The 24,786-nt window shown below is 38.0% G+C and overlaps 1 protein-coding gene across 1 annotated transcript in view; it reads right to left on the bottom strand.

Moving 5' to 3' along the window:
• The window catches only part of CTNNA3 (catenin alpha 3), a 1,857,428-nt gene that overhangs the window by 891,228 nt on the left and 941,414 nt on the right, over positions 1 to 24,786 (bottom strand). The window contains exons 7-8 of the mRNA XM_027840655.1: positions 22,362 to 22,442; positions 8,971 to 9,123 (exon numbers count right to left, since the gene is read on the bottom strand). Of these exons, the coding sequence (XP_027696456.1) occupies positions 8,971 to 9,123; positions 22,362 to 22,442 (234 nt within the window). The remainder of the gene's footprint in view (positions 1 to 8,970; positions 9,124 to 22,361; positions 22,443 to 24,786) is intronic.

Below are 24,786 nucleotides of genomic sequence, written 5' to 3'. Positions count from 1 at the left end.
CAATAGATAGAGCTCTGACAAGGCAGACATCCACTATTGCCATAGGAAGAAGGAAACTGAAAACTCAAAAGTCTCACTCAAAGTTCTGTTAGGTTTTCAAAACTCACAAACAATGGGCCTAATTTCCATCCCTCATCTTAACACTGACGTGACCCTGGAAACCGGCAGGGTAAAAACTCTAATGAAACTAAACTAGAAAGACTTGAAGGATGTGCCTGGTGACACACTGTGATGAGATGAGTGTCTTTACCCAAGCTCCAGCATCACCAATTTTAAGAGTTGGAAGAGACCTTAGCAGTCACCTCGTCCAACCCATATGTGAAAGTGCAATTGAGTGTGGAAAGGTTCATCATCATCCAATGATGATTCCTGTAATGAAAGAAAGCCAAGAAACAAAGAAAAGAAATATAAAAACAAGAACAACAAAATGGTTTTCTGTGCTATCTACTTTACTCCTTCTTCCACAGTGATGGGAACATTCCTAACCGTAGATACCCTAAATTTGCCTCTTACGATCAGTGGAAAGGTATAAATTAGTGCAGTAAAAGATTCAGAAGAAATTTTTTAGAATATTGGGTAGACGCCATTTGAAGTATTTATGGGAGATCACAGATAAGCACATGGGATGAGAAAGCGTGGATGGGGTCACCATTAGTGGAGGTAGTAACCACATAATGAGATTACAGCTCCATCTCTATATCTTAGCAACCAATAGTTAGAGAGATTTATTAGTCAGAGTAGCTCATTGCCCAGGGATAAGGCCATCACACCTGGGTTCTGCATCACTAAGGGTAAAATTCTTCCTGTCTTCACCGAAACATCATATTCTCAACAAAAGAGAAGGAAAATTGTTCAAAATAATAGCAGAAAACAAATCATAGTTATGTCTATACATAAATTGATAATGATCTGTATGTTGGGCAATTTTAATAAATACTGATACATCTGCCAATGATATAGATCATAGCGCATTCTTCCCTTCTAGTTCTGCCTAATGCCCTCACTCTGAGATTACTTGCATTTACACTGTTTATATTCTGTATGGACGTTTTTGTTTACTTATTATATACCTCATTAAAATGTGTGCTCTTTGAGGGAAGTAACCCTGTTTTTGTCTCTCTTAGGCTCTCCATCACTTGGCAGAGTGCCTGGCACATAGTAAATACTTAATACATGTTTAGTGATTTACTGCCTGCTTGATTCTTGCCCAAGTCCTTCTGTTGTTGTCCAATAGGAGTCCACACAATCTTCAAAATGTCATAGTATTATGTATATATCACGCCGTCTTTTTTATTATCCTTCACTCTTGGTATATGGGGACTGGCCCATATTTCTCTTGTTTTTATATCTCTCTGACAATAACCTTTATACTGTATCTCCTGCATAATTCATTGTGTGTTATGCATTGAGGTCTGCCCATGCTCACCATGTGTTTCTCTATTACCCTTTGGATGACCCTCCATCAGTTCATCTAATGTGAGCAGACACGGCAAGCAGACAGTAGGTTAGGCCTAGAACTGAACAGGAGGAGGGCAGTGGGACATATTGCCTGCAGGGAAATTGCCCTGTTCTTTGCATGACCCCAACATTCTCCAGGAAACAAACACCAATCTTTTGCATTGTTGTTGTTGTTTATTTATTTGTATGTTTTTTTTTCCAGTGATACTTTATGTTTGCTGGTCAAGAATGACCCCCACTCCAGAGAATTAAAAAGAATGCATATATGTGGAAGTATACACAGGACCGGGGGTCTAAGAGAGTGAGAGGTACTTTATTTTTCTTAGCAAGTGATGTTCCACTCTGTTGACACAGAAAGAAAATTCAAAGCTAGTGAGGCAACTTACATAGGATTTCTATCAAGGATCAAGGGCAAGCCTTCTAGAAATCAGGAAGATTTTCATCTAAAGTCATCTTTCTTTGCCACGTGGGCTTTTCTAAATCTGGCACACCATTCTGCAAGTGGGAACAATATGTTTTGTAGGATGGAGGGAAGTATTCTAATTAAATGTCCACCCACTTTTTCCTCCTGATAAAAGACTCCCCTGGAAGTTGCTAAAATAAGGTTCTCCAAGACAGATGAAATTTTGATGAGTAAGTCAAAACACCAAGGAAACCTACCCTGGCTACTAGGGTAACTACACTGTTTCTTGTTTCAGGGAGACCTTTGAGGGTTCATGCCATCATCATCATCATCATCATCATCACCACCACCACCATCACCACCATCATCATCATCACTATCTTATTATCCTTTTCATTATTCTTTTTCTTCTTTTTAGCACAATCTTTTTCTTCATCTTGCTCATTATCTTCTTTTTTCCATCAATACCAATACTACCATTGACAACTGCTATTAAAAAATTCATAGGCTGCAGCTGAGATTGCATTGTTTGCCTGAAATTCCAACAGTTGAATTCAATATATACTGAACACAAATTGCAATGTGATTCTGAAATAATGGGAAGGCCTCTTTAAAAAGAGCAGATTTAAGGAGAAGATTAAATAATAGTAATTAAAATAAACAATTCCACAAGCTAAATGCAATGCTTTTCTTATGCCTAATAGTTTTATTGCCACCTTGAAGCCCTAGTGAAGTTCTCAGAGGAACACAAAGCACATTAAAGATATTGCTAAATTTTCCCAACCTCCCTATGAGGTAAGTTTGGAACAGGAATTAGTGCCTGAAATTTGTTTTATTTAAGTTGAGATTGTTTATAGGTATTGCCAGGCAGGAGCTACTTAAGCATATAGCTGTTTAAACACTGTGCTCAAGAGCTATATATGCAAAGTAGGGATTGTATGGAATCATGATATGTTAGTATTGGCACCTTAGAAGGGGTAACACAGTGCCTGGCATACAGAAGGTGCTTAATAAATGTTTGTTGACTATAAATGGATTGGATAGAAATAATTTAATTCAACCTCTTAGTTTTATAGATAAGGTGACAACTAATTAGAAGTAGCTCAGCAGTGCAAGATTTCTGAAATCAGATAATCTTACAAAGGAGAAGGACTTCAAATGGTCAATAAGCCTCTGCTTGTTCTCTTACACTAATAGTGAAATCCCTGCTACAAAGGCAACCCAATGCCTCTTTGAACCACTGTAAAAGTTAGGACATTCTTCCTCATTCTGAACCAAAATATGCTGTTTTATACCACATTCCTAGATCCTACTTCTGGCTTCTGATATGGAACAGAAGAGAGCTAAACTTTTTTTTCCTATGACAGCCTATCACATTTTTGATCATCGGGATAATGTTTCTTCCAAAATCTTCTCTTCAAGCAAAATAATACATATATACATATACACACATATATATGTATACATATATATATATTTCCTTCAATATTTCCCCAAATGAAATGAGAGAAAGTTTCACAAACAAATATTTTTGTGTGATAGTGACATATGGCTGGCATTCAAATTCATATGTTCACCCAAAACATTTATTGTATATCTTCCATGTCTATAGGATCTTCTGGGACCTGGGGGGTGGGGAACAAAGAAGAAGACAGCATAGTCCCTGTGCCTGAATTCCTGATTATTGCGAATTTTAAAAACGGTAAATAAATGCTTGTTGATTGATGGAAGCTAAGATGTTAGTAGTGGTGTATATACTTTTGGTAAATGTTGTCCTAACTGACTATGATGAAGTAATTTAAGCTCTAGGGTCCAAAAATTCAGTGATTCCTTGCAATGGCTATGACCCTTCACTAGTGTGGTTAGGGTTGCTATAAAACCAACTTTTTAGTACTCCACTTAAATTTGATGTTCAGTTACCTGTTTTATCATCTGGCCATCTACCCAATCCATCTCTTCATCTTACTGCTGTGTCTGACCTGTTTCTCCATAATTGGATCAGCGCCCTCCCTAATGGACCTGAGATATTTACCTCTGTACCCAGGTCTTCCAAAATGTGTGCTATTTGGTCCCTCTGAAATTTAATCTACCCATCTTTGGGATGACTGCCCTAGGGATGTCACCCAGTTGATGGAAGAATAAGTATCTACAACTTGACCCATTTAGTTCACTCTATATACTGTCTGATCCTAGACACTGGACCCGGTTTCAGTTTTATGTCTCAGCCAGGTATGAACTCAGGCTGTTTTATGATCTGTTTGATGTCACCCATACATCTTCTCCCTTCCCTTTCTCCACAAACCAGAATAAAATCTACTCCCATGATCAGCTTTCTCTTTTGCATGTTGTATTCCCCTATTCCCCTCTTTAAACAAAGAACTCTTTTATTTAAAAAAAAGGAAAAAAAAAGAAAAAAATATCCCTTTTACTTAGCACTGCACCTGGCATGAAGTAAAAGCTTAATAATTGTGAGTTTTTTCTTCATTCATTCATTCATTCATTATCCTCTTTAAAAAAAATCTCACTTAACTTAGCAATCCTTTGTTTATTAGTACTAAGGAGATGTATGTGTGGGATAAGGTATTGGGCAAATGTTATAGTTGATGTCCTAAAGAAATTTTTCAATTGAGGGGGAATTCCTTATAAAGAATGAGATCCTATGAATAAGAATATTTGTGCATACTAGTATGGTGGCTTCACTGATCTCTAGAATACTACCAGTCCTCCTCAAGGAAATTGATGGGCATTAAAAAGTGATTGGCCTAGGTATACTCACTGCCTCCCCCCAAATCAGCATAGAATACCTCTTTCCCACATCTCGATGGCATGCAGTTGAATGGACAGCCCACTAAATAAAACTATCAGGGCATTTCTCTTGGACAGTCACTAAATGATCAGGTCTGATGAGGAAGAGAGAGGTCTGGATTCCTAGTGGTGAATTGTAGAGTCCTTTCAGTGATCCTGAGAGGTGAAATCTCCATTAAAGTAGTCATCCATTAATGCTTCCCTGGTTGTCCATTATGGATCAGAAACATCTCAGATGGAATTCAGGTAACCAAACTGGCAATGGTAAGATACATTCTAGGTATAAGTATTGACTTGTATATTCAAACCCCTGTTGCCTGAAATGTTTCAGTTTCCTATGAATTAGTCTTATTCCATATCTCTTTATCTACTTCCATCTCTCTTTTCTCCCATCTCTCCTTTTTATAGCTGCCTAATTGATATTTCTAAAGATTAAACATGTTACTCCTCTGCTCAAAAAACAAAACAAAACAAAACAAAACAAAAATTTCAGAGGCTCCCTCTTGCTTTAAAACAAAATCCAGAATGCTTTCTTTGGCATTTATCTCCTGGCAAGACATGGTTCCTATCTCCCTTTCTAGTTATTTCCCACTATTCCCCATGCATTGTACATTCAAGCCACAGTAGCTTAGTTGTGCTTCTTTTCATGTAACATCTCATTGCTCTATTCATGCCTCTGTACATGCTGTCTACTATATCTGAGACATCCTACCACCTTACCTGTGTCTTTTACAATCTCTAGATCAATTCCAAGTCTCAAATCCAATGCCATCTTCTAAATAAAGCCATTCCTGGTCCTCCTAACTATGAGCATTCACACAACCTTCAATTACTTTTTGTTGACTTCGTACATGCTTTTTAATCACCTACTGTGTACATAACAATGTGGGAGCAACTGGGGGGGGCATAGTGTATGGCGTACTAAGTCTGGAGTCAGGGAGACTCATCTTCCTCAGTTCAAATCTGCCCTCAGACACACTTACTAGCTATGTGACCCTGGACAAGTCACTTAACCCTGTTTGCCTCAGGTTTCTTCATCTGTAAATGAGCTGGAAAAAGAAAGGGCAAATCTTTCCAATATACTTGCCAAGAAAACCTCAAATGGGGTGACAAAGACTCAGATATGACTGAAAAATAACTGAACAACAACAATGTGTACATCAGTGGCTATCAAAGGGCATGCAGTGGCATGCTAATGTTGTGCAACTTTTACTAGATGTGCCCCAGGCTGTGTGCACTTTATACATGCAATCACAGGTGTAATTTCCCCATAACTTAAATCTGAAATTACTCATATGTGTATGAGCCTCCTGTATCACAATTCCTCAAGGAAAGGAATAATGTTGTGCTATGAATGAAAAGAAATGGGAGAACCTCTGGTGTACATGACATTCTTATCCAGTAAAACACAAACTCTTTCAGTATAGTGACTTTTGCCACACTTTGTCTTTGTATCTTAGGAACCAAACAGAAAGTCTATGAATAACAGGTACTTAACAAATGTGTGAACTGAATGGAACTGCAAGCGAGAACAAACATAGCATCAAGCCCTAAATGGACAATGAGTTGAGTGGGTCATGCGATAAAAACAATGAGGGAGAACAGATGATAGATAGCCCGTGAGATGCACAGGTAGCCACAAAAGAACAAAAACATCAGAAGCTAGATTGTCTGTGTAGGAAAAGACAGGCAATAGTCCCACTGGATGAGAAAGCATGGAAGTATCAGAACTTGCATTAGCACAGATGGAATTCACTTGAATGAAAGCATAGATCCATTTGTACAAGTTAAATAGAAATCTAAGTGAAACTGGAACATTTCTATAATAACCTTTGTCTTTTCTTTTAAAGAGAGGCAGCTAGGTGGCATAGAAGATAACGTACCAAGCCTGATATCAAGAAGACTTTCTGAATTCAAATCTGTCCTCAGACACTTACTAGCTGTGTGACCCTGGACAGGTCACTTAACCCTAATTGTCTCAGTTTCCTCATCTGTAAAATGAGCTGGGGAAGGAAATGGCAAAACCCTTCAATATCGTTGCCAAGAAAATTCCAAATGGGATCACAGAGTCAGATACAATTAAAATGATTGAACCACAACAAGCTAATTCTGAAGATTGTGGTGCAGCAGTTAGAGCATTTGGAGTCAGGAAGATTTAGGTTCACATTCTCCTCTCAGACACTTAACTAGCTAAGTAATGAACAAGTCACTTCTTCTCTGGTCCTCAGTTTCTCTGACTGTAAAATGGAAGTGATGTCTAAGACCCTTTGCAGCTCCAAAATGATGATCCTATAATCCCATGATGCTGTGTGGTCATAATTTGCTAAAACAAAATGTCTCATACAAACACAACTTGCATTTTAATTTTTGTCTGAATCTTACATTAAGAATCTGTTGATTTTTACAAACATCTGCCAAACTCAGAAGAAGCATAAAAACTTATAAAGTAAGTGTTCAAAAGAGCAGACCCTCCATCCCTACCCCTGGAAGTGGTTTAAAACCTAGGGGTTTCTGTAACATTATGTTAAATCACTGGTCTAGGAAGTTCTATGTGGAGAAGCAGGGGATGGAGGTGTGAGTTGGAGGTGACTTTCTTTTATAAAGGCAATTGCACTGTTCTCTGAAAAAGAGACCATGAATAACTCCTACTCCCCAGGATTTTGTTATGGACACATCTGCCTCAATGTCTGGAGTAAATTAGTGATTATTTTCTATAGTGCTTTGGTTAGACAGCTCCTTTCAAAAACAGCATTTCCAGAAGAGATCAACATCCCATCTACAATTTCTTTTTCATTTTCTTTCTTAAGACATCAAAGATGAATGGCAGAAGAGCCTCTGTTTCAATCATATCTGTTCTCTCCTATATTTATATTTCTTAAGGTAATGAATGTTATTTCTTCTTTCTGGATTTATCAAGAATAAAGGGATTTTTTCAAAAACACTAATGTTTGTGACTTTATTCTTTTAAATTGTCCACAGATTATAAAGTCACAAGAAATTTACACCTGGAAGGGAACATGAGGAGCATCTAAGTGGATTGCCTACCTGGGGGCCAGGGATCTCTGAGTAAGTGGAAGGACACAGAGTTATTATATTGGGTCTGAGAATGCATAAATAAGACAATATCCCTTCTGTAGGCAATAATAGTTCTCTTGTATACTGTCTTTCAGATATACGTAGATGCTGTTGTAATGAATAAAACAGAAATTCATGGGAAATATCACAGAATTCATAAGACTTTTGTCACTATGCATTTTTGCAACAACAGATGTGTTATTAATATGACTACTCAAGTTGCAGAGGCAAATTTAGACCCATTTACAATAAAAAGCCTTCCTAACCATTAGACTCATTGCTAAATGGAATCAACTGCCTCCAGATATAGTGAGCTCCCCTTCATGGAAAGTCTTCAAACCATGACTGCTCTAGAAGAAATGCTCTTGGAGTTATGTGTTGACTAGATAACCACTAAGATCTCTTCCAATCTAAGATTCTGTGTTTCTGCAATATGATCATAAATGAAACCCATGACACTATTTTTTTATATTATAAAGGGATATCCTAACTAGAAATATTTGTTAGCTAATTATCTATTCCAATACTTCTATTTTTTTCCAACTTAGGGTACCAAGCCAAAGAGAAGAGAAATGACTTGTTCAGGGTCACAAAGTTAGGAGATGGTAAAGATAGGATTGAACACAAGTATTCTGGCTCCTAGTCCAGAGTCCTTTCCATTTGGTCACCCTACACATCCAAAAAAAAGTAAAATAAGCTAGGAAAGTTACGGACCTTGCTTTAAAGGAAAGGAAATTTCTTTTATAGCCAGTGAAACTGTTTTTTCTGCTCAACAAAATCCTTTAGTCACATCATTTTCTCAACTGCAAATACTTCTCCCTTCTATGAGAGATTTTTAATACGAAAGCATTCACAACTCTACCCCTTTATCCTTTATCTGTGTATAATATATTTATATATTAGATATAAATGTTGTAGGGAAACCAGAGGAAAAGGAGTCCATTAACCTAAGTTCTAGTTTTATTTCCTCTACAAGATAGTTGTGTGACCTTGGGCAAGTTGGTTAAATTCAATTTCTTTATCTTGAAAAGAAGAGAGTTGGATGAGAAGCTCTCTAAGGAAAGCAGGGTAATTATTGAAGAATATTCCAAACTTTTTAAGGTATCCAATAAGATGCCTTTATTTGTTAGCATCTTATCTATCAATGGCACATCCAGGAGATCTTGCAATGAAACAAAACAGCTGCCCACATCCCAGCATCTATCTCAAAGCAGAGCCCAGAAACTTACCTCCACAAGACGGTTGGTGTGCTCACGAAATATAGCAGCATACTCTTTCATTTCCTTTTCCCTCCCATTCTTGGCTGCTTCAATGAGAACCAGAAGCGGGACTGTTGTGTCCAAGAAAGAGTCTGACACATGGTCAATAATGGCCTTGCGAAGCTGCAGTAAGAGGAAAAAAGCACCCTTTTGGTTAGGCTTTAGTTTGTACTCCATTCTGTAAACTGCACAAGTTATAATGTCACATTAAAGGAATCACTGGATGGAGAACTGGAAAGGACCTTGGACAGCTCCCATGTCTGGGTTTTTGCATTGGCGGTCCTCCCTAAAATGCATTTTCTCCTTATGTCTCTCTCTTAAAATCCCTATTTTCCTTCAAAATTCAGATTGTTATATTCTACATTCAGGTTTTCCTGATCTCCTCAAGTGAGAAAAAATTAAGTAAATAACTTGTAATAATGGTTTGTGTGCATATGTATATGTGTGTGTGTATATATATATATGTATATATATGTATGTATGCATGTATAGTTATAGTTATGTGTACATGTCCTCTCCCCAGAATGAATGTAAGCTCCTTGAAGGCAAGGACTATTTTTTCCTTTGCTTTCCCATCAATTATTAAAGTGCTTATCCTATATCATAGAGGTGAGATAGGACACTAGGTAAAATGGTCAGAGCTGTACTTTAGGAAGAGTAATCTGACAGTTGAATGGAGAAAGAGCTAGAGCGGTTTATAAAAGACAAGGTAGGGAGGAGAACCAGCAGGCTGTTATAACAGTCCAGATGTGATACCTAGCCTACCACAGGGTAGTGGCAATGTCAAAGGAGAAAAGAGAACTTGTCCGAGAGATGTTGCACCTGGCCTCAGCAATAGCTTGGCTAGTAGGGGGCAGAGTGAGTTATTGAGATGGCAGCTAAATAGCTCAGAGGATGGTGGTATCTTTGAGAGTGATAGGGAAGTTCAAAAGAAGACAAGTTTTTTGTGGGGGAAGATACTGGGTTGAGTTTAAGATGTGTACAGAACATTCAGTTTGAGATGTGAGGGAAAGAGGTTAGGGATAGAAAAGGAGATCTGAGAATCATCCCCAGAAAGATGATAATTGAAACCATGAAAGCTGATGGGATGGCCAAGTGAAAACATAGAGAGGGAGGTGAAATACAATAGAGGGAAAGGACATTTTCCCTCACAACAGACTGGGATAATAGATATAATGAGTATCATTATTCCCATTTACAGGAGAAAAAATGGAATCCCAGAAAAATGAAATGAACCATCCAGGGTCATCTAGATGGATCTTTTGTGTTGGGCCTGGAACCCAGGGGTCCTGAGCCTGAGGCCACTACTCTTTCTGCTGTACCTCATTGCCTCCCTACAGCAAGCAGTCTCCATGCTATGAGAATAAGGACAGCTGCAATATGCAAAACCCTCCTGTGAGGCTATCACGTATCCCCTGAAGAAGACAATAAATTCAGTCTTACCCCAGCCATATGAGTACTTTTCAAAGGGATTTTTTCACCTCATCATGCTTAACTCAGAGGTCAGATTGTAAGGTAGAGCATCACTATTTGCCAAAAAAAAAAAATCCCTGGCATTAAAATGTTTACCCGCTTATGTACATATGAGTCTACATCATGTATTTTCATAATTGCAAAATTACAAAATGTTTTCTACCTTGTTGGAGGAACTGACAATAAATTTTGATTAGCTAAATTGTAGACTTCATGGTAATTAAACCAACTGAGATCACCGATTATGCCAGTTGATAACAGATTAATAGAGCAAGGAGAATAATAAATGAGCCTGATGTCCAATTTTCTCCATTTACATTAATTGTTCTTGCACTCCTAGCTTAAATTATTAAACAAGTCGAACATTCTGCTACAAATTAGTTCTTTTAAATTAGATTTCATGTAAGCTCATAAGTGACAGTCAGGCAATTACCCAGCTCCACAGATATTTGCTGAGTTCTAAACCCACCCAAGAAAAATGAAATACATTTTATTCATATAATGTTGAGCTCAGTAAGAGAATCAAGTAGGACAGTATCAGAGTTTCTCTGTTAGTGGCAATGATAATAAAAGTCCCCAAAAGGCTCGGGGAACAGCCTCCTCATTGAATTTAACCATTTCTACCTAAAAAACAAAGAGTCATCTTCCAAAAGAAATGTATATATAATATGTATATATATATATAAAATGTTCTTTATATCCAAATACACATGTCTATATAATATTTACATACAGTATGAATAAATGTGTCTACAAATTTTATTTATACATATATACATACATACATACATATATGTGCGTATCTGTGTGTCTGCACACATACATAGTGATGTTTTAAAACAAGGCAAACTCAATTTGTCTCTGAGAACAAAAAAACTAGTAAACTCAGGGCTCAGAGTGAAGGAATTCTTTGCCTATCAGACTTTCCAAATAACATTTCATAAGATCAGAGATCTGGAGTTGGAAGGGACCCCAAAGACCATCTACTTCAATTTCTTCATTTTACAAAAGAAGAAACTGAGACTAGAGTTTAATTTAAAAATCATTTCAGCATCTACTTTGTATCAGGGACTGTGCTAGGTACTAAGGCAGCTGGTGGTGCACTGAACAGAGCAATGAGCCTGGAATCAGGAAGACCTGAATTCAAGTTCAACTTCGGACACTTACTGGCTGTAAGTGGGGCGAGTGACTTAACTTCTATTTGCCTTAGTTTACTCAACTGTAAAATGAGGATAATAACAGAGCCTGTCTCAGAATTATTGTGAAGATCAAATGAGATATTTTTAAAATGATTAGCACAGTGTCTGATACACAGTAGATACTACATAAATAATTATTACCTTTTCCATTACAAAGACAAATATGAGACAACCCCTGACTTCAATTAGGTTACAATCTGATAACTGTTTAATAGATTCATATTTTACTGAGCTGGTTTCCCCCTCTAAAGGTAGAGATCAAAAATCCTCCACTCCTTCTCATCCACAGCATGTCTCTCTATTAATCCCCCATAGCAGATCTACTCAATGTATGGAAGCTTTCCCAAGGTTTCTTAATATTCAATTCCTACTAACATGGGCAGCTAAGGGGTAGGTAGGTGGCTCAGTGGATAGAGTGCTGTGTCTGAAGTCAGGAAGACCTGAGATTAAATCCTGCATCAGACACTTAATAGCTATGTGACCCTGGGTATGTCACTTAATTTCTATTTGCTTTTATCCACTACAGAAGGAAAAGACAAGCTACTGTAGTGTCTTTCCCAAGAAAACCTCATGGACAGTATGGTCCAGGGGGTCATGAAAAGTCAGACGTGGCTGAATGATTGAATAACAATAATATGGGCATTTGGACTTCTCAGATACTGTCTCTCTGTCTCCCCAGGTGAACAAGCCATCTTTTGTCCTTGTCATGCATTTCCTAGATAATATCCCTTTTCCATCTTCTTGCATCCCAGCTTATTTATCCCCAACTGGTATCCATCAGTATTGGGGCTACCCACAAATTTGGTGCCATCGTGATTACAGAGTTCCAAGATCTTCAAGCACATAATTTCATCAAGGGAAAATTTGTAAAGAAGATAAGTTTTTGGGTCAGTAAGAAGTTTAGAATTGTAAAAGAAAATAAAATTTATATACAAATATAACAAGGATGAGTAAATGGAGAATAGATAAAAAAGGAACAGGAAGGAGGAGAGTAGGAAGAGGAAAAGGAAAAGGGGAAGTGGAAAGAGAAGAAGGAGGAAGAAGAGAAAGAGGAGGAGGAGGGAGAGGAGACTTATATAGTACTTTAAAGTTTGAAACATGCTTTGTTCCCAATAACCCTGTCTAGTTAAGTAGTTCTATTTTATGGATGGGAAACTGATACTCAGAGAGGTCAAGTGCCAGATATCCCACAGGGAGGGACAGTGTTAGGATTTGTACCCAGATCAGCTGGCTTATAAAACCAATGATCTTTTCTTCTGTACCACTTTTCTTTTACAAAGACAAACATTTATTTTACAAATCTGCTGGTTTCAGAAAAATGTGCAAAGCAGGGAGTAGACGAAGTTTATCTAAGACATGATCATTGACCTCAAGAAGCTTGAAGCCTAGCACAGCCATTAGAGATAGTCTCAGAGAGCTACAATTAGAAATAGTCAAAACATAAAATGAATATCTGCATAATATCTTAGTGAAAAGATTGCTATTGATAGTGCATCAGGGAAGGCTTGCCAGATACAGTGGTATCTGAGTTGGATTTTGAAGAAATATATACTTTCTTCTTTCACCGGAGACATGGGGATCTATGGACACAGAGTGTTATATATGCTGTCAGACACAATCAATATACCAACGGCTATGTTGATTTTATTTTCCCTTTTAAATTTTCCTTTTAAACTTTATTGCAAGAGAAGGTTCACCAGGGATTATGGAAAGGGCATGTCTTGAAATATATGTGATAGAAAAACAAAAGTTATCAATAAAATGATTTGTAATGAGAATAAATGAGAACGAGAATGAGAATAAAGAAGAAATGCAAGGAAAGACCAGGATAACTGAAGTCTAATTCTTGGTAGGCGACTATCAGAGAGATAGACTGAGGCTGAAAAAGGTAAAGTGACTAGGTGACCAGCACAGAGATAGGATTCACGAATTGGTCTCACTCTGCCTCAGCCCACACATCCAATTAGATGCCAAATCATGGAGTCTCTAGGTTTACAAATACCTTTCTCAACCGATCTGTCCTCACAACTTCCATGTTCAGCACTCTACCTCAGGCCTTTATACTCCCCATTGCATAGATGAGGAAACTGAGGCTCAGAGAGGCTACATCACTGGTATATGTTTATGCAATCTATAAGTATGGGAGGCAGTAATTAAAGTTCAGTTTCTTCTGACTTCAAGCCCAGTGATCTTTCCATTCCATTCACATTTTAATGTGAGTACTATTATCTCCATTTCACAGATAAGGAAACTGAGACTGAGAGGTGACATTTCTTCCCCCAGGGTCATAGAATCATGGAAATAAAGATATAAGGGAATTTAATGAGCATCTAGACCAACACCTTCACATTGAGGATGTGAAAGTGGAAGAAGGCCAAGTTAATTATCCAAGGTCCCATCAGAAGAGATTTAAGTCCAGGTCTTTTGACTTCAAAACTCATACTCAATCGTAAAGCTATGAAATAGCTGAGTTGATATTTGAATCTGACTTGTGGGCAGTGAGGCACACAGTGGGTAGAATACCAGGCCTGGAGTCAAGAACTCTTCCTGAGTTAAAAATCTGGCCTCAGATACTCACTAGCCATGTGACCCTTGGCAAGTAACTTCACCCTGTTTGCCTCCATTTCCTCATCTGTAAAATGAGCTGGAGAACACAATGGCAAACCACTCTAGTATCTTTGAAAAGAAAGTCCCAAATGGGATCACAAAGAATTGGACTGAAATGACTGAACAAGAAAATAACAACAAAGACTGACTCCAATCCCAGTGTTCTTCCTTTTGTCCCATCCCACCTCTCACCAATGTTTGATGGTAAGGATGACAGCTAAGAAGAAGCATCTAATCCCTAATGCCAAGCCCGTTGGGAATTCTTCATTCAATGAGAACAAGGAAAAAGGGATGCTGAGCAGCTCCATCACTAACCTTGGCTTCTAACCAAGATCTTGTTGTATTTGCCATTTATCTTTGCCCACATTTGTACTTTGAAATTCTGACAGCTATGAGACTGTTGAGTTCTTGAATTTTTCTAAGAAAATCTTTTTATTGCTTTCATTGAAATTATTTTTCCACATTACAAGGTAGTAGAGCAAACACGTATAAACAATATACATGTACATGTCTATGTGTATATGTACATATATGCATATGCATATTTACCCAAATATGTATATAAGGATATATGTATCTATCTATAATACATATATGCATAATTCTACATACATTGCAAATGTGTTTATATGAATACACATACGAATAGCTTTATAAGATATATTTATATAAATATATATTTATATATTATATATGTGTATGTCTGTGTGTATATATATGTGCATATGTGTGTTTATATATATAGATTTATTCCAAATGAAATTGCCTTCTTTAAAAATCTCCCTTCAAATCTCAAAAGAATCTCAGCCTATAGCTGGCTAGAGGAAGGGCATGGAAGAAGTAACCAAGCAGAAAGTTGAAGCAAGGAAATAGAAGAGGCTAAGACCACAAAGTCTTACATTTTGATGGTGCTTTATCAGTAAGAAGTACAGTCATCATAAGAATTCTGCATTAAGACTCCTTTTGTACCCTTTGTGGAAACTGAGGCTGAAAAAGTTAAAGTGACTAGGTGACCAGCACAGAGGTAGGATTCACACATAGGTCTCACTCTGCCTCAGCCCACACATCCAATTAGATGCCAAATCATGGAGTCTCTAGGTTTACAAATACCTTTCTCAACTGATCTGTCCTCACGACTTCCATGTTCAGCACTCTACGTCAGGCCTTTATACTCTGTAACACTACGTACATTTCATTGCTAAATTGCTTCTTTGCTTGTCTTTCACCTCTCTTAATTCATTCTGTACTCAAGTACCAAAATGACTTTTCTTAAGTACTAATCTGGTCATATCATTCCCACCCTTAATAACCACACATGGCTGCATATCACCTCTAACTTCAAATAGAACACCCTCTGTTTAGCATTCAAAGACCTTCATAATCTGACCCCAAGCACATTTACAGATATTTTGCTCATTACTTCCTTTCCCATAGTCTCCAGGTAAAGCCAACCTCCTCACTGTTTCTCACCTATGACACTCCAACTCCTACCTACTTACCACTGAAATGGCTGAATCCCTTCAAGGTATTTTCTCCTTCCTCATATGTGCCTCTTAGAATATCTTGTTCCTTTTGAGAACTGGATCAAGCACCACTTTTACATGAAATCTTTCCTGACATCCTTACCCCATATGAGCCAGTGTCCAAAATGACATAGTATTTATTTTGCATATTGATTGTATATACTATAACCACATGTAGCTACATATATATTCATATGTACATATAAGTATTTTTATGTATGTGTACATGTGTGTATATGTGTGTGCGTGTGCGCACATGCTATTTCATTTAATAGAATGTAAGCTTACGGCGGACAAGGTTTATTTAATTTTTATCTTTGTGCCACCAATGCCTAGCACAGTACTTGGCACATAACAGGCATTTGATAAATAAGCTTACTAAATAATGTCTTCTCATCATCAAAGTCCATTATACTTTCAAATTTTTAAATATTAGAAATAGTGTTTTACCAATGGAAGTGCCATTGAATAAGATGCTTTGCTATCTGACTTGCTGTGACGCCTTAAAGAACTCTTGGCCTCTCCATCTAGCCTGTCACTAAATTCTCTTCTATATGTAGTTGCCTCCTATTAGAATGTGAAATCCTTGAGCATAGGGGCTGTCCTGTCTTTCTTTTGGAGTCTCCAGTGCTTAGTATGCTAAGCACAGTTTTTTACACATAGTAAGCACTTAACAAATATTTTTCCATGAATTCATTTTCCAAAAGATGTGGTAAGAAGACATGATTAAACAATTCTCAAAAGAAACAATCACACAACATAAAGAATGTTCTAAAATAATGTAATAGAGGAATCAAAATACCCCGGTGGTTTCACTTCATGACCAGCCAATTGGCAAAGACGACAAAAGACAGGAATAGCCTACATTACAAGAGCTGAGGAATGATGGGCGCACAAATACATTGTGGGTGGAACTAGGAATTGGTTTAACCATTACACTAAGAAAGTCACTAAAGTGTTCTTACTCTGACACAGAGATCTCACTGGCAGGTATACTACATCCGAAAAGCGTGAATGACCAAAAAAAAAAAAAAAAAAGAGGAACACTGTATACACCAAAATATTTATGTAAGCATTTTGTTTCTCATAGCAAAGAGCTTGGAAGCAAAGTAGATGTTGATCAAATGAAGAATGGCTAAACAAACTATAATCTATTGATGAAATAAGATGAAATGAGGACTATATTGAAGACTGAGAATAATGGCAAGATTTGTATGAATTGATGGAAAATAAAGTAAGCAGAATCAAGAAAACAATATACACAATGACTACCACAATGTAAATAGAATATAAGAAACAAAACAATTAAAACTGAAATGATAATGATCAAGCTTGGCCCCAAAGAAAATATATGAGGGAGCACCTCCTTCACTTATTTACAGAGGTACAAGACCATGGATTGGTGTTAATGCATATAACGTCTGACTTTTTGGATGGGTTGGTTAGTTTTGCTGAACTATTTTAACTAATTATTCTTTATTATAAGGAATGACTCTTCTGGGCTGAGGGGGAAGCAATGGAAAATAGTAGTGACTTTAAACAAAAGACTGATAAAATTGTATTTTAAAATGAGTGCTTCTTTGAGTGATTGAATGAGTCTAACTCCAAAAGCTAAACTCTCTCTTCTAATACCTAAGGACAGTCACCCAGGGACTGTGATGGTGACACAGAGAACAGTCCTCAAAGTGGAACTAAAGTCCTTGCCTTTAGAGCTCAAAGTGAACATAGAGGGTACCTAGTCCAAACCCCTCTTTTACACATGGAGGAACTGAGATTTGACATGTCACCTAGACAACAATAGCAGAGACGAATTTGAACCCAAGGCTTCACACTTCATGACTAATGTCTTTTCCTTTTTTCTCATAGAACTACTTTCAGAAATTTCTCTCAATAAATTCATCATCTGTTCTAGTCCTTTGAATCAAAACTAAATGAACTTCTCTGTGATAAGGTTAGTGAAGAAAGACTCAGATGACGCACAGGGAGGAAACCTGAAAGAGCAGGGGATGTAATAATGGAAATGTCTATATCACTTCAAGGTATACCAAGTATTTTTTTCCAGCAAGCTTAGGAAGTCAGCGAGGGAATTGGTTTTATTCTTCTTTCACCCAATGAAATGATACTAGTGTTACTAATATAACAGCACAGATATAAAGATCATGGAAAGAATGGGTAGTGCTTTCCTCTCATGAGAAATGAATAAAGATTTGGAAGATGATTCTGAGAAACAACTGAATATACTTCGCCAAGAGTTACAGGGGTTGAAATGACTCACATTGCTGTCTTAAATAACATTTTTATAGTCAGTATCTTGGAAGGGATGGAACACTTGAGGAGGATATAGAGTCAGCAAAGGGCCCAGGCAGCTTCTTGAGCAATCAGAGGAAGACTCCCACGGGATGGTCCCACTGGATCAGGGCTGCATGAACCCACCAAAGGGAATAGAGGTTGCTTGCACTAATACATATAATACTTATACGTACTTAAGAAAGATAGATTGGGAGACTGAGGCTGGTTGAATCATATGTCAAAAGTTACAAAATTTTAGAGTTTAGAATGAATCTCAGAGGCCATTTAGTTGAACCTTCATCCTAAATGGAATAACTTATACAACATTCCCAAGAAATAATTCTCCAATCTTTGCTTGAAGACCTTCAAGTCAGTAAAAGAATATTATCTACCTTCCAAAGCAGCCCATTCTACCTGTGAACAGCTGCACTTGTTACAAAGTCATTTGGGTGTTGGTTTGGTTTAGTCTGGTTTGGGGAAGTTTTTTCTCCACTCATATTAAATTGAATTCTGTCTCTCTTAAATAGATATCATTTCATTGATCCTTTCTTAGCACCCTGGGGGGCCAAGCAAAAAAAATCTAATCCTCCTTCCACATGACAGCCATTCAAATATTTGAAGGCAGAAATGACACCCACCAAATCAAATCTTTTCATCATTATGTTAAACACCCCAGTTCCTTCAACTGATTCTCAGGTGACTTACAGTCCCAATTGCCCTCCTCTGAAGGCTTGTCTCTGGCTTGTCCTCTGGCTTGCTAATTCCAGGGGTGCTGGGAAACTTACATGAGATGATGGATGCACCTTGGACTTTGTAAACCTTAAAGCTCTATGCAAGTGTCAGGTTGTTGTGGTTGTGGTGGTTGTCATCCTACAGTTAACAGGCCTCCAGAGCCATGATGACTTCCCTCTCTGAAGCTTCTACTGCACTCCTGTTGAGCCCATGTTTATAGAGTAATAGAGCAGTGCACTGGTATATGCATTACAACCTGACTCTCCAGAAACAAAAAAAAAAAAAACCCAACACACATTTTTAAGTTAAATCTGCATTCCTGACACTATCTTCAGTCTAGACAATAAAAACAAAACAAAACAATGAATAAAAGCCTGATTTATAGTGACTGGGAGGGGCAGCCAGGTTGCACAGTGGATAGAGCTCTGGCCTTGGAGTCAGGAGGACCTGAGCTCAAATCTTGTCTCAGACACTTGATACTTACTAGCTGTGTGACCCTGGGCAAGTCACTTAACCCCGATCACCTCACCAAAAAGCGAAATAACAATAACAATAATAATAATACTAATATAGTGACTGGGAATTTCTGAAGTGTAAATGCTCACAATAAAAATTTAACAATCAGCTCTCAATTACTGACTCCAGCACAACCCTGGCCAGTTGCCTTCCTAATACATAACCACCAGAACTAAACACAAGGCTCCAGGTATGGTCTGACCAGTACAATATATACAGGCTCTCATTCTGGATTTTATACATCTCAACACAACTTAGAATAACAACAGTTTTGGGAGGCCCCTGTGATGATGTTGACTCATACTGAACCAACTGTCCACTCAGATCCACATATTTTTTTTAAAATTTCTTACTGGATAAAAGAAAGCACGAAATGAGATATGGAGGAGTATAACCAAAACAAAGCCAGGAGAGGCTGGTAGGATGGAATGAGTAAAGGTATGGAAAGTAAAATGTTGAGGCTTGGTTCTTTCTCCTAATTGTTCATTGGAATCATTTTGCAAACTCTTATTCCTTCCCCACACGGAAGAAAACTTCACTGTTATCTTTAGCTTTTGTATCTGAGAGGTTCCATTGTATTTCTTCGGAGTCCATTTCTTCTGGGGAGAGAATGATAAACAGAGCTCCCTCATAGTCACCACAGGCTTGCTGATGGAAATCTTAGTTATACTTCCTTTGTTCTTGCATGTTTTCCACCTACCTTTCATCTTTGTCTCTCTTCTATATCAGTATCATAAGAAAGGCCATTTCCTTTTATTGAAAGGAATGAAGTGGTTGATGAGCTTTTTGAGAAATATTCCTGGGAATAATTCTATATAAAGTGCTAGATGAAGTTAGGAAGACTGAAATTCAAATCCTCCCTCAGATACTTATTAGCTCTATTTTCCGAGAAAATCTCTTAACTTGTCAACTTCAGTTAGCTCATCTATACAATAGGGATAATTATAACTGCCTATCTTTTGGCGTTCTTGTGAGGATTAAATGAGATAATATCTGCAAAATGCTTTGTAAATCTTAAAGTGATATATAAATGCTTATTATTATTATTAATTATTATTACTGAAGACAAGCAGTAGTTATAAAGAGGAAAATGACCTCATCAAAAAATATCCACGCTAACTGAAACCCATTTGCTTTTTTGATGCGGTTACTAAATTGGAAGATAAGAACAACACTGTAGATATAGATTACCTGGGTTTGGAGAAAACATTTGATAAAATGATTTACAATTTTATTGTTGGTATGTACAAGGGGTGGGGAACCTACAGCCTTGAGGCCACATGCGGCCCTCCAGATCCTCAAGTGTGGCCCTTAAGGGGGTCACGTGTGGCCTCAAGGCCACAGGTTTCCCCTCCCTTGGTATATATAGAGAGATTTGACTAGACAATAAGGCAAGCAGATGGTCTCAGAACTGGTTGAATATCTGACTTCACAGAAGAGTTGTTAATAAATCAATGTCAATATGAAAGAGATAGCAGTGAGGAATCCCAAGGATGTGTTTCTGGCCCTATGCTGTCTAATATTTTTATCAATGACTTGGATAAAGGCACAGATATTACACTCATCACATTTAAAGATACATAAAGCTAATACATTGGATAACAGAGTTGGGATTCAAAGAGCTCTTGATAGGTTAGAATATGGGGTTGAGTCTAATGAGATGAAATTCAATAGGAATAAATGGAGAGACTTACACAGGAGTTCAAGAAATCAATTTCCCAAGTACAGAATGCAAGGGACGTTTTAGAAAACACCTTGGGTTGTTTTGCTTTCTTATTGTTTTTGTATTTAATGTTCAAGGGATTTTACTGTACTGAAAACTCAATATGAATCAGCAATGTGATATGACAGCAAAAAGTTGATATGAGCTTGGGCTGCATGAAGAAAACATAGCTTATGGAAGTAAGGACATGATAAGCCCTTTGTCCTCTTCCCTAGTCATACCACATGTGAAGAATTGGAACAATCTAAGAAAGACATTGATTATTTGGAGCATGTCCAGAGGATGGCAATAAGGATAGTGAAGGGCCTTGAGTACATGCCATATGAGGGTCACTTAAAGGCATTCAGGATGTCAATCCAGGACCAGTAAAGACTCTCAGGAAACATAAGCACTGTTTTCCAGTGTTGGAAGGTCTTTCATATGAAAGAAAGGTCAGTCTTGTTCAGCTGCTTGGTCCCAGAAGGCAAATCCAGGGGAGTTGGCTGTAAGTTCAAAAGGCTATATGGCATAAAGGAGAGAGTTCTGGGCTTGACTGAGTATCTGCATAATGCTGGTCAAATCATTTAATGTTTCTGAGCCTCAGTTTTCTGCTCTGCAAAAAGAAAGTGTTGAACTAAATAACCTATGAGGTCCCTTCCAGAAGCTCTATATCTCTGATCCTTTAACTCTGCAATCCAAAAGGCAAATATAGGCTTGATACTGGAAGCAGGGGTGAAGTGGTCAACTCCTTAACATTTCCAGATATTCAAAACTGGAATGGGCAGCCCTAGATCAGGGTTCCTCTTCATTGGAGATGCTCCAGCAAAGACTGGATATCTACTTGTATGTTATAAAGATGATTCCTTTCATGTGTGTGTTGGCTGGGATGGCTATGGAGTTCCCTTCCCATTCTAATTATGATTCTTTCTTAATGTTATTGTGCTATTATGAGTAGTGGCATGATAAATAGCTTAAAATAAATTCCTTGATTTTTTTTGAGATACCTAAGTCACATGAGGCAACATTGTGTGACAGGTAGTAGTCAAGAAAACCTGGGTTCAATTCCTGACTCATATACTTACTAGTTCTGGGACCCTGGGCCAGTGACTTACCTTCTATAGGCCTCAGTTTCCTCAACTGTAAAAGGAGGGGGTTATGTGCTCTAAAATTTCTTCCAACTCTAAATCTGTAATCCTGTGACTGTTTTCTTTTACTTAAATTAGGTGGAAAGCCAGAGAGAAATGTGTTGGCTGCATGTATGTGATCTGTTTTCCCCGTCATCCCTCTTATCTCCCCTCCTCGCCCTTTTCCTTCTCTCACCTGTCTACGCAGGTCTCTGGTCTTTTTGCACATGTTATCTATTGCGATATTCAGGGCATTGCTCCTTTCCTTTTTCCCAGCCTGTAAGAAAACATAAGATGAAAAACTGTCATCAGAAACCGAATCTAATTACTACCTTGTTGTTAGCAATTTTCCTTCCCTCATCCCTGCCCAACCCCCATCTCTAGCAAATAACAGCTTGGCATTTCAACCTACTAACATGTTGCATAAGATATATGAACATCTTGCTTAAAAGAAGTAGAATGATGATTAATGGCCACATTGGTCTGTCCTTTGAGAGGCCATGGCATGGCTGCAACAGTGCCAGGGTCCATTCAGCGAGGCATCATACCAAGCAGACTCTGTAGAGAATGCTATTCCACAGCTCCCAGCATGCCAGCTTGTTACCCGCTAAGCCGAGCAATTAGCTTAAAAGCACTAGAGGCCCAATTTGTCACCTTCTGTGGGAGTTTCTGAAAGGAGGAATTTTAATCGGGCATTGCGCAATGGATGGCGAGACATATCGGAGCTTTGTTGAACACCCAAGTAAAATATGCAATATGAACCTTGACCACAGATGTGACTGACAAGATTCCAAGAACAGATTGTTACCAGGGACAACATAAAGCAGTCTGTGGGCTTCTCCAGACAACCTGAAGGCCACCTTTCCCCTCTGCTTCTGTGGCAACAGGTCTCAACAAGGATTTTTAAGGACTGAGTTTGAATTCTGACTTTGCCATTTGCTACCTAAGGGACCCTGGACAAAAATTCCTTGCTCTGTGTCATACCTCATCTGAAAAAAAAATGAAGGAATTTTATGGCATGGCTTTGGAAGCACCTTTCTATTCTAGATCCAAATGAAGCCCAAAATCATTAAGTAGGAGTCTAAAATGTGCTAGGTACCATTCTAAAAGTTCAGGAAACAAATAGAAAAAAAAATGAAAATAGGTCCTGCCCATTCTAATGGAATGGAAAGGGAGGGGGCATTGTTCTAGCCCTTCATATGGACTATAGTTATCTGGGGATCAGGAGGGAGGAGTCCCCCACAATCTGGAAAATCTGTATAAAACGTTTTGGCCTCCTTTCGTGCCAAAGAAGTCTGAATTATTATAGTATTAAAAGATAAAATATGTTGATCTTATGCACTACTATACATATACTTTTTGCACTTCTAAGTTTCTAAACTTCTTTGGCTTCGTCTGCTGGCCTTTGTGTGTCTTCTGAAGCTTCTGCTCCCAAAATTCCCATTTAATTTCTTATGTCAACCCATATCTCGAAACTCTGATGGGGAAAGTCATGATGTGAAAGGGATAACTGTATTTGTGCCCGACCTGTGGTAGAGTTTTCTGAGCTCATAATGGTCTGATCAGCCACTGCCAGATACACTCTACTTTGACCCCAATGTAGTGATGTCATTTTGGTACTATTTGCCTACAAACACTGACTGATTTCTAGTCTCTTCAGTCTCTAAATGTTTGACGATACCCCCTCCAATCAGGGGTTTGTTAGTTTGCTTGTTGCTTTCTCTCATTTTGTTATTAACTTAAATCCTGAAACATGAAAAGGGAGAATGATCTTGGTCGGTAATGTGTGTGTGTGTGTGCGCGTGTGTGTTTAAGTTTTCTGGGCAAATACTGATTTGAAACTGAGTCTTTTTTCTGGTGATGTTTAGCACAAAAGAGATGGAAATGACCATTATGTGATTCACTTCTTTGAAAATGACTGCTCTTTAAATTAACAAGCTGAGAATGGTCTTTGGGAGGAGACCTTGAAAGTAAGAAAGAGAAATTTAAGGAGCCAATGACTGTAGGAATTGGCCATTGAGAGAGCATCTACTTTTTTCAGGGAACAGGGAACATTCATTTTGGGCTCTCAGAAAAGATTTTTTTTTCTGAAAGGCTTCTTAGAGATCATATAGTCTAATCCCCTTATTTTACACATGTAGAAACTGAGGTTAGAGAGGTGAGGAGATTTGCTTAAGTTCACACAGGCAGAGTGGAGTCAGGATTTGAATCCAGTTTCTATGATGGCAAAGCTAATGGTCTATCCATGATACCACTGGGTTGGAGTAGAAAGCCTAAGGTCAATTTCCATCTCTTACTAGGAGCAGTGGTTTTAAAGGGTCTTCAGAGGCAATCCAGTCTACCCTTCTCATTAACAGATGAGTACATATAGAGAGAATCAGAAAGAGTGATCACCTAAGGTTACACAGATCATAAGGACCAAAGCTAGGATTTGAACCTAGGTTCTCTAACTCCAAGTTGATTTCTCTTTTTGTTATATCACTTGTAATAAATGACTCGATTTTTCAACTGATTTCAGCTCCCTATCTCAGTTTTATCATCTGTTATATGAGGGGGGTGGTGCGAGAGATGACATTCATGGGTCTCTAGCTCAAAATTCTGTGGAAGAAGGACAAAAAAGC

Source organism: Vombatus ursinus, unplaced genomic scaffold (genome assembly GCF_900497805.2).
Source record: "Vombatus ursinus unplaced genomic scaffold, bare-nosed wombat genome assembly UNPS02014847.1, whole genome shotgun sequence".
Taxonomy (NCBI): domain Eukaryota; kingdom Metazoa; phylum Chordata; class Mammalia; order Diprotodontia; family Vombatidae; genus Vombatus; species Vombatus ursinus.
Note: the sequence above shows the minus strand (reverse complement) of the source record. Positions and strands in the feature narration are given on the sequence as shown.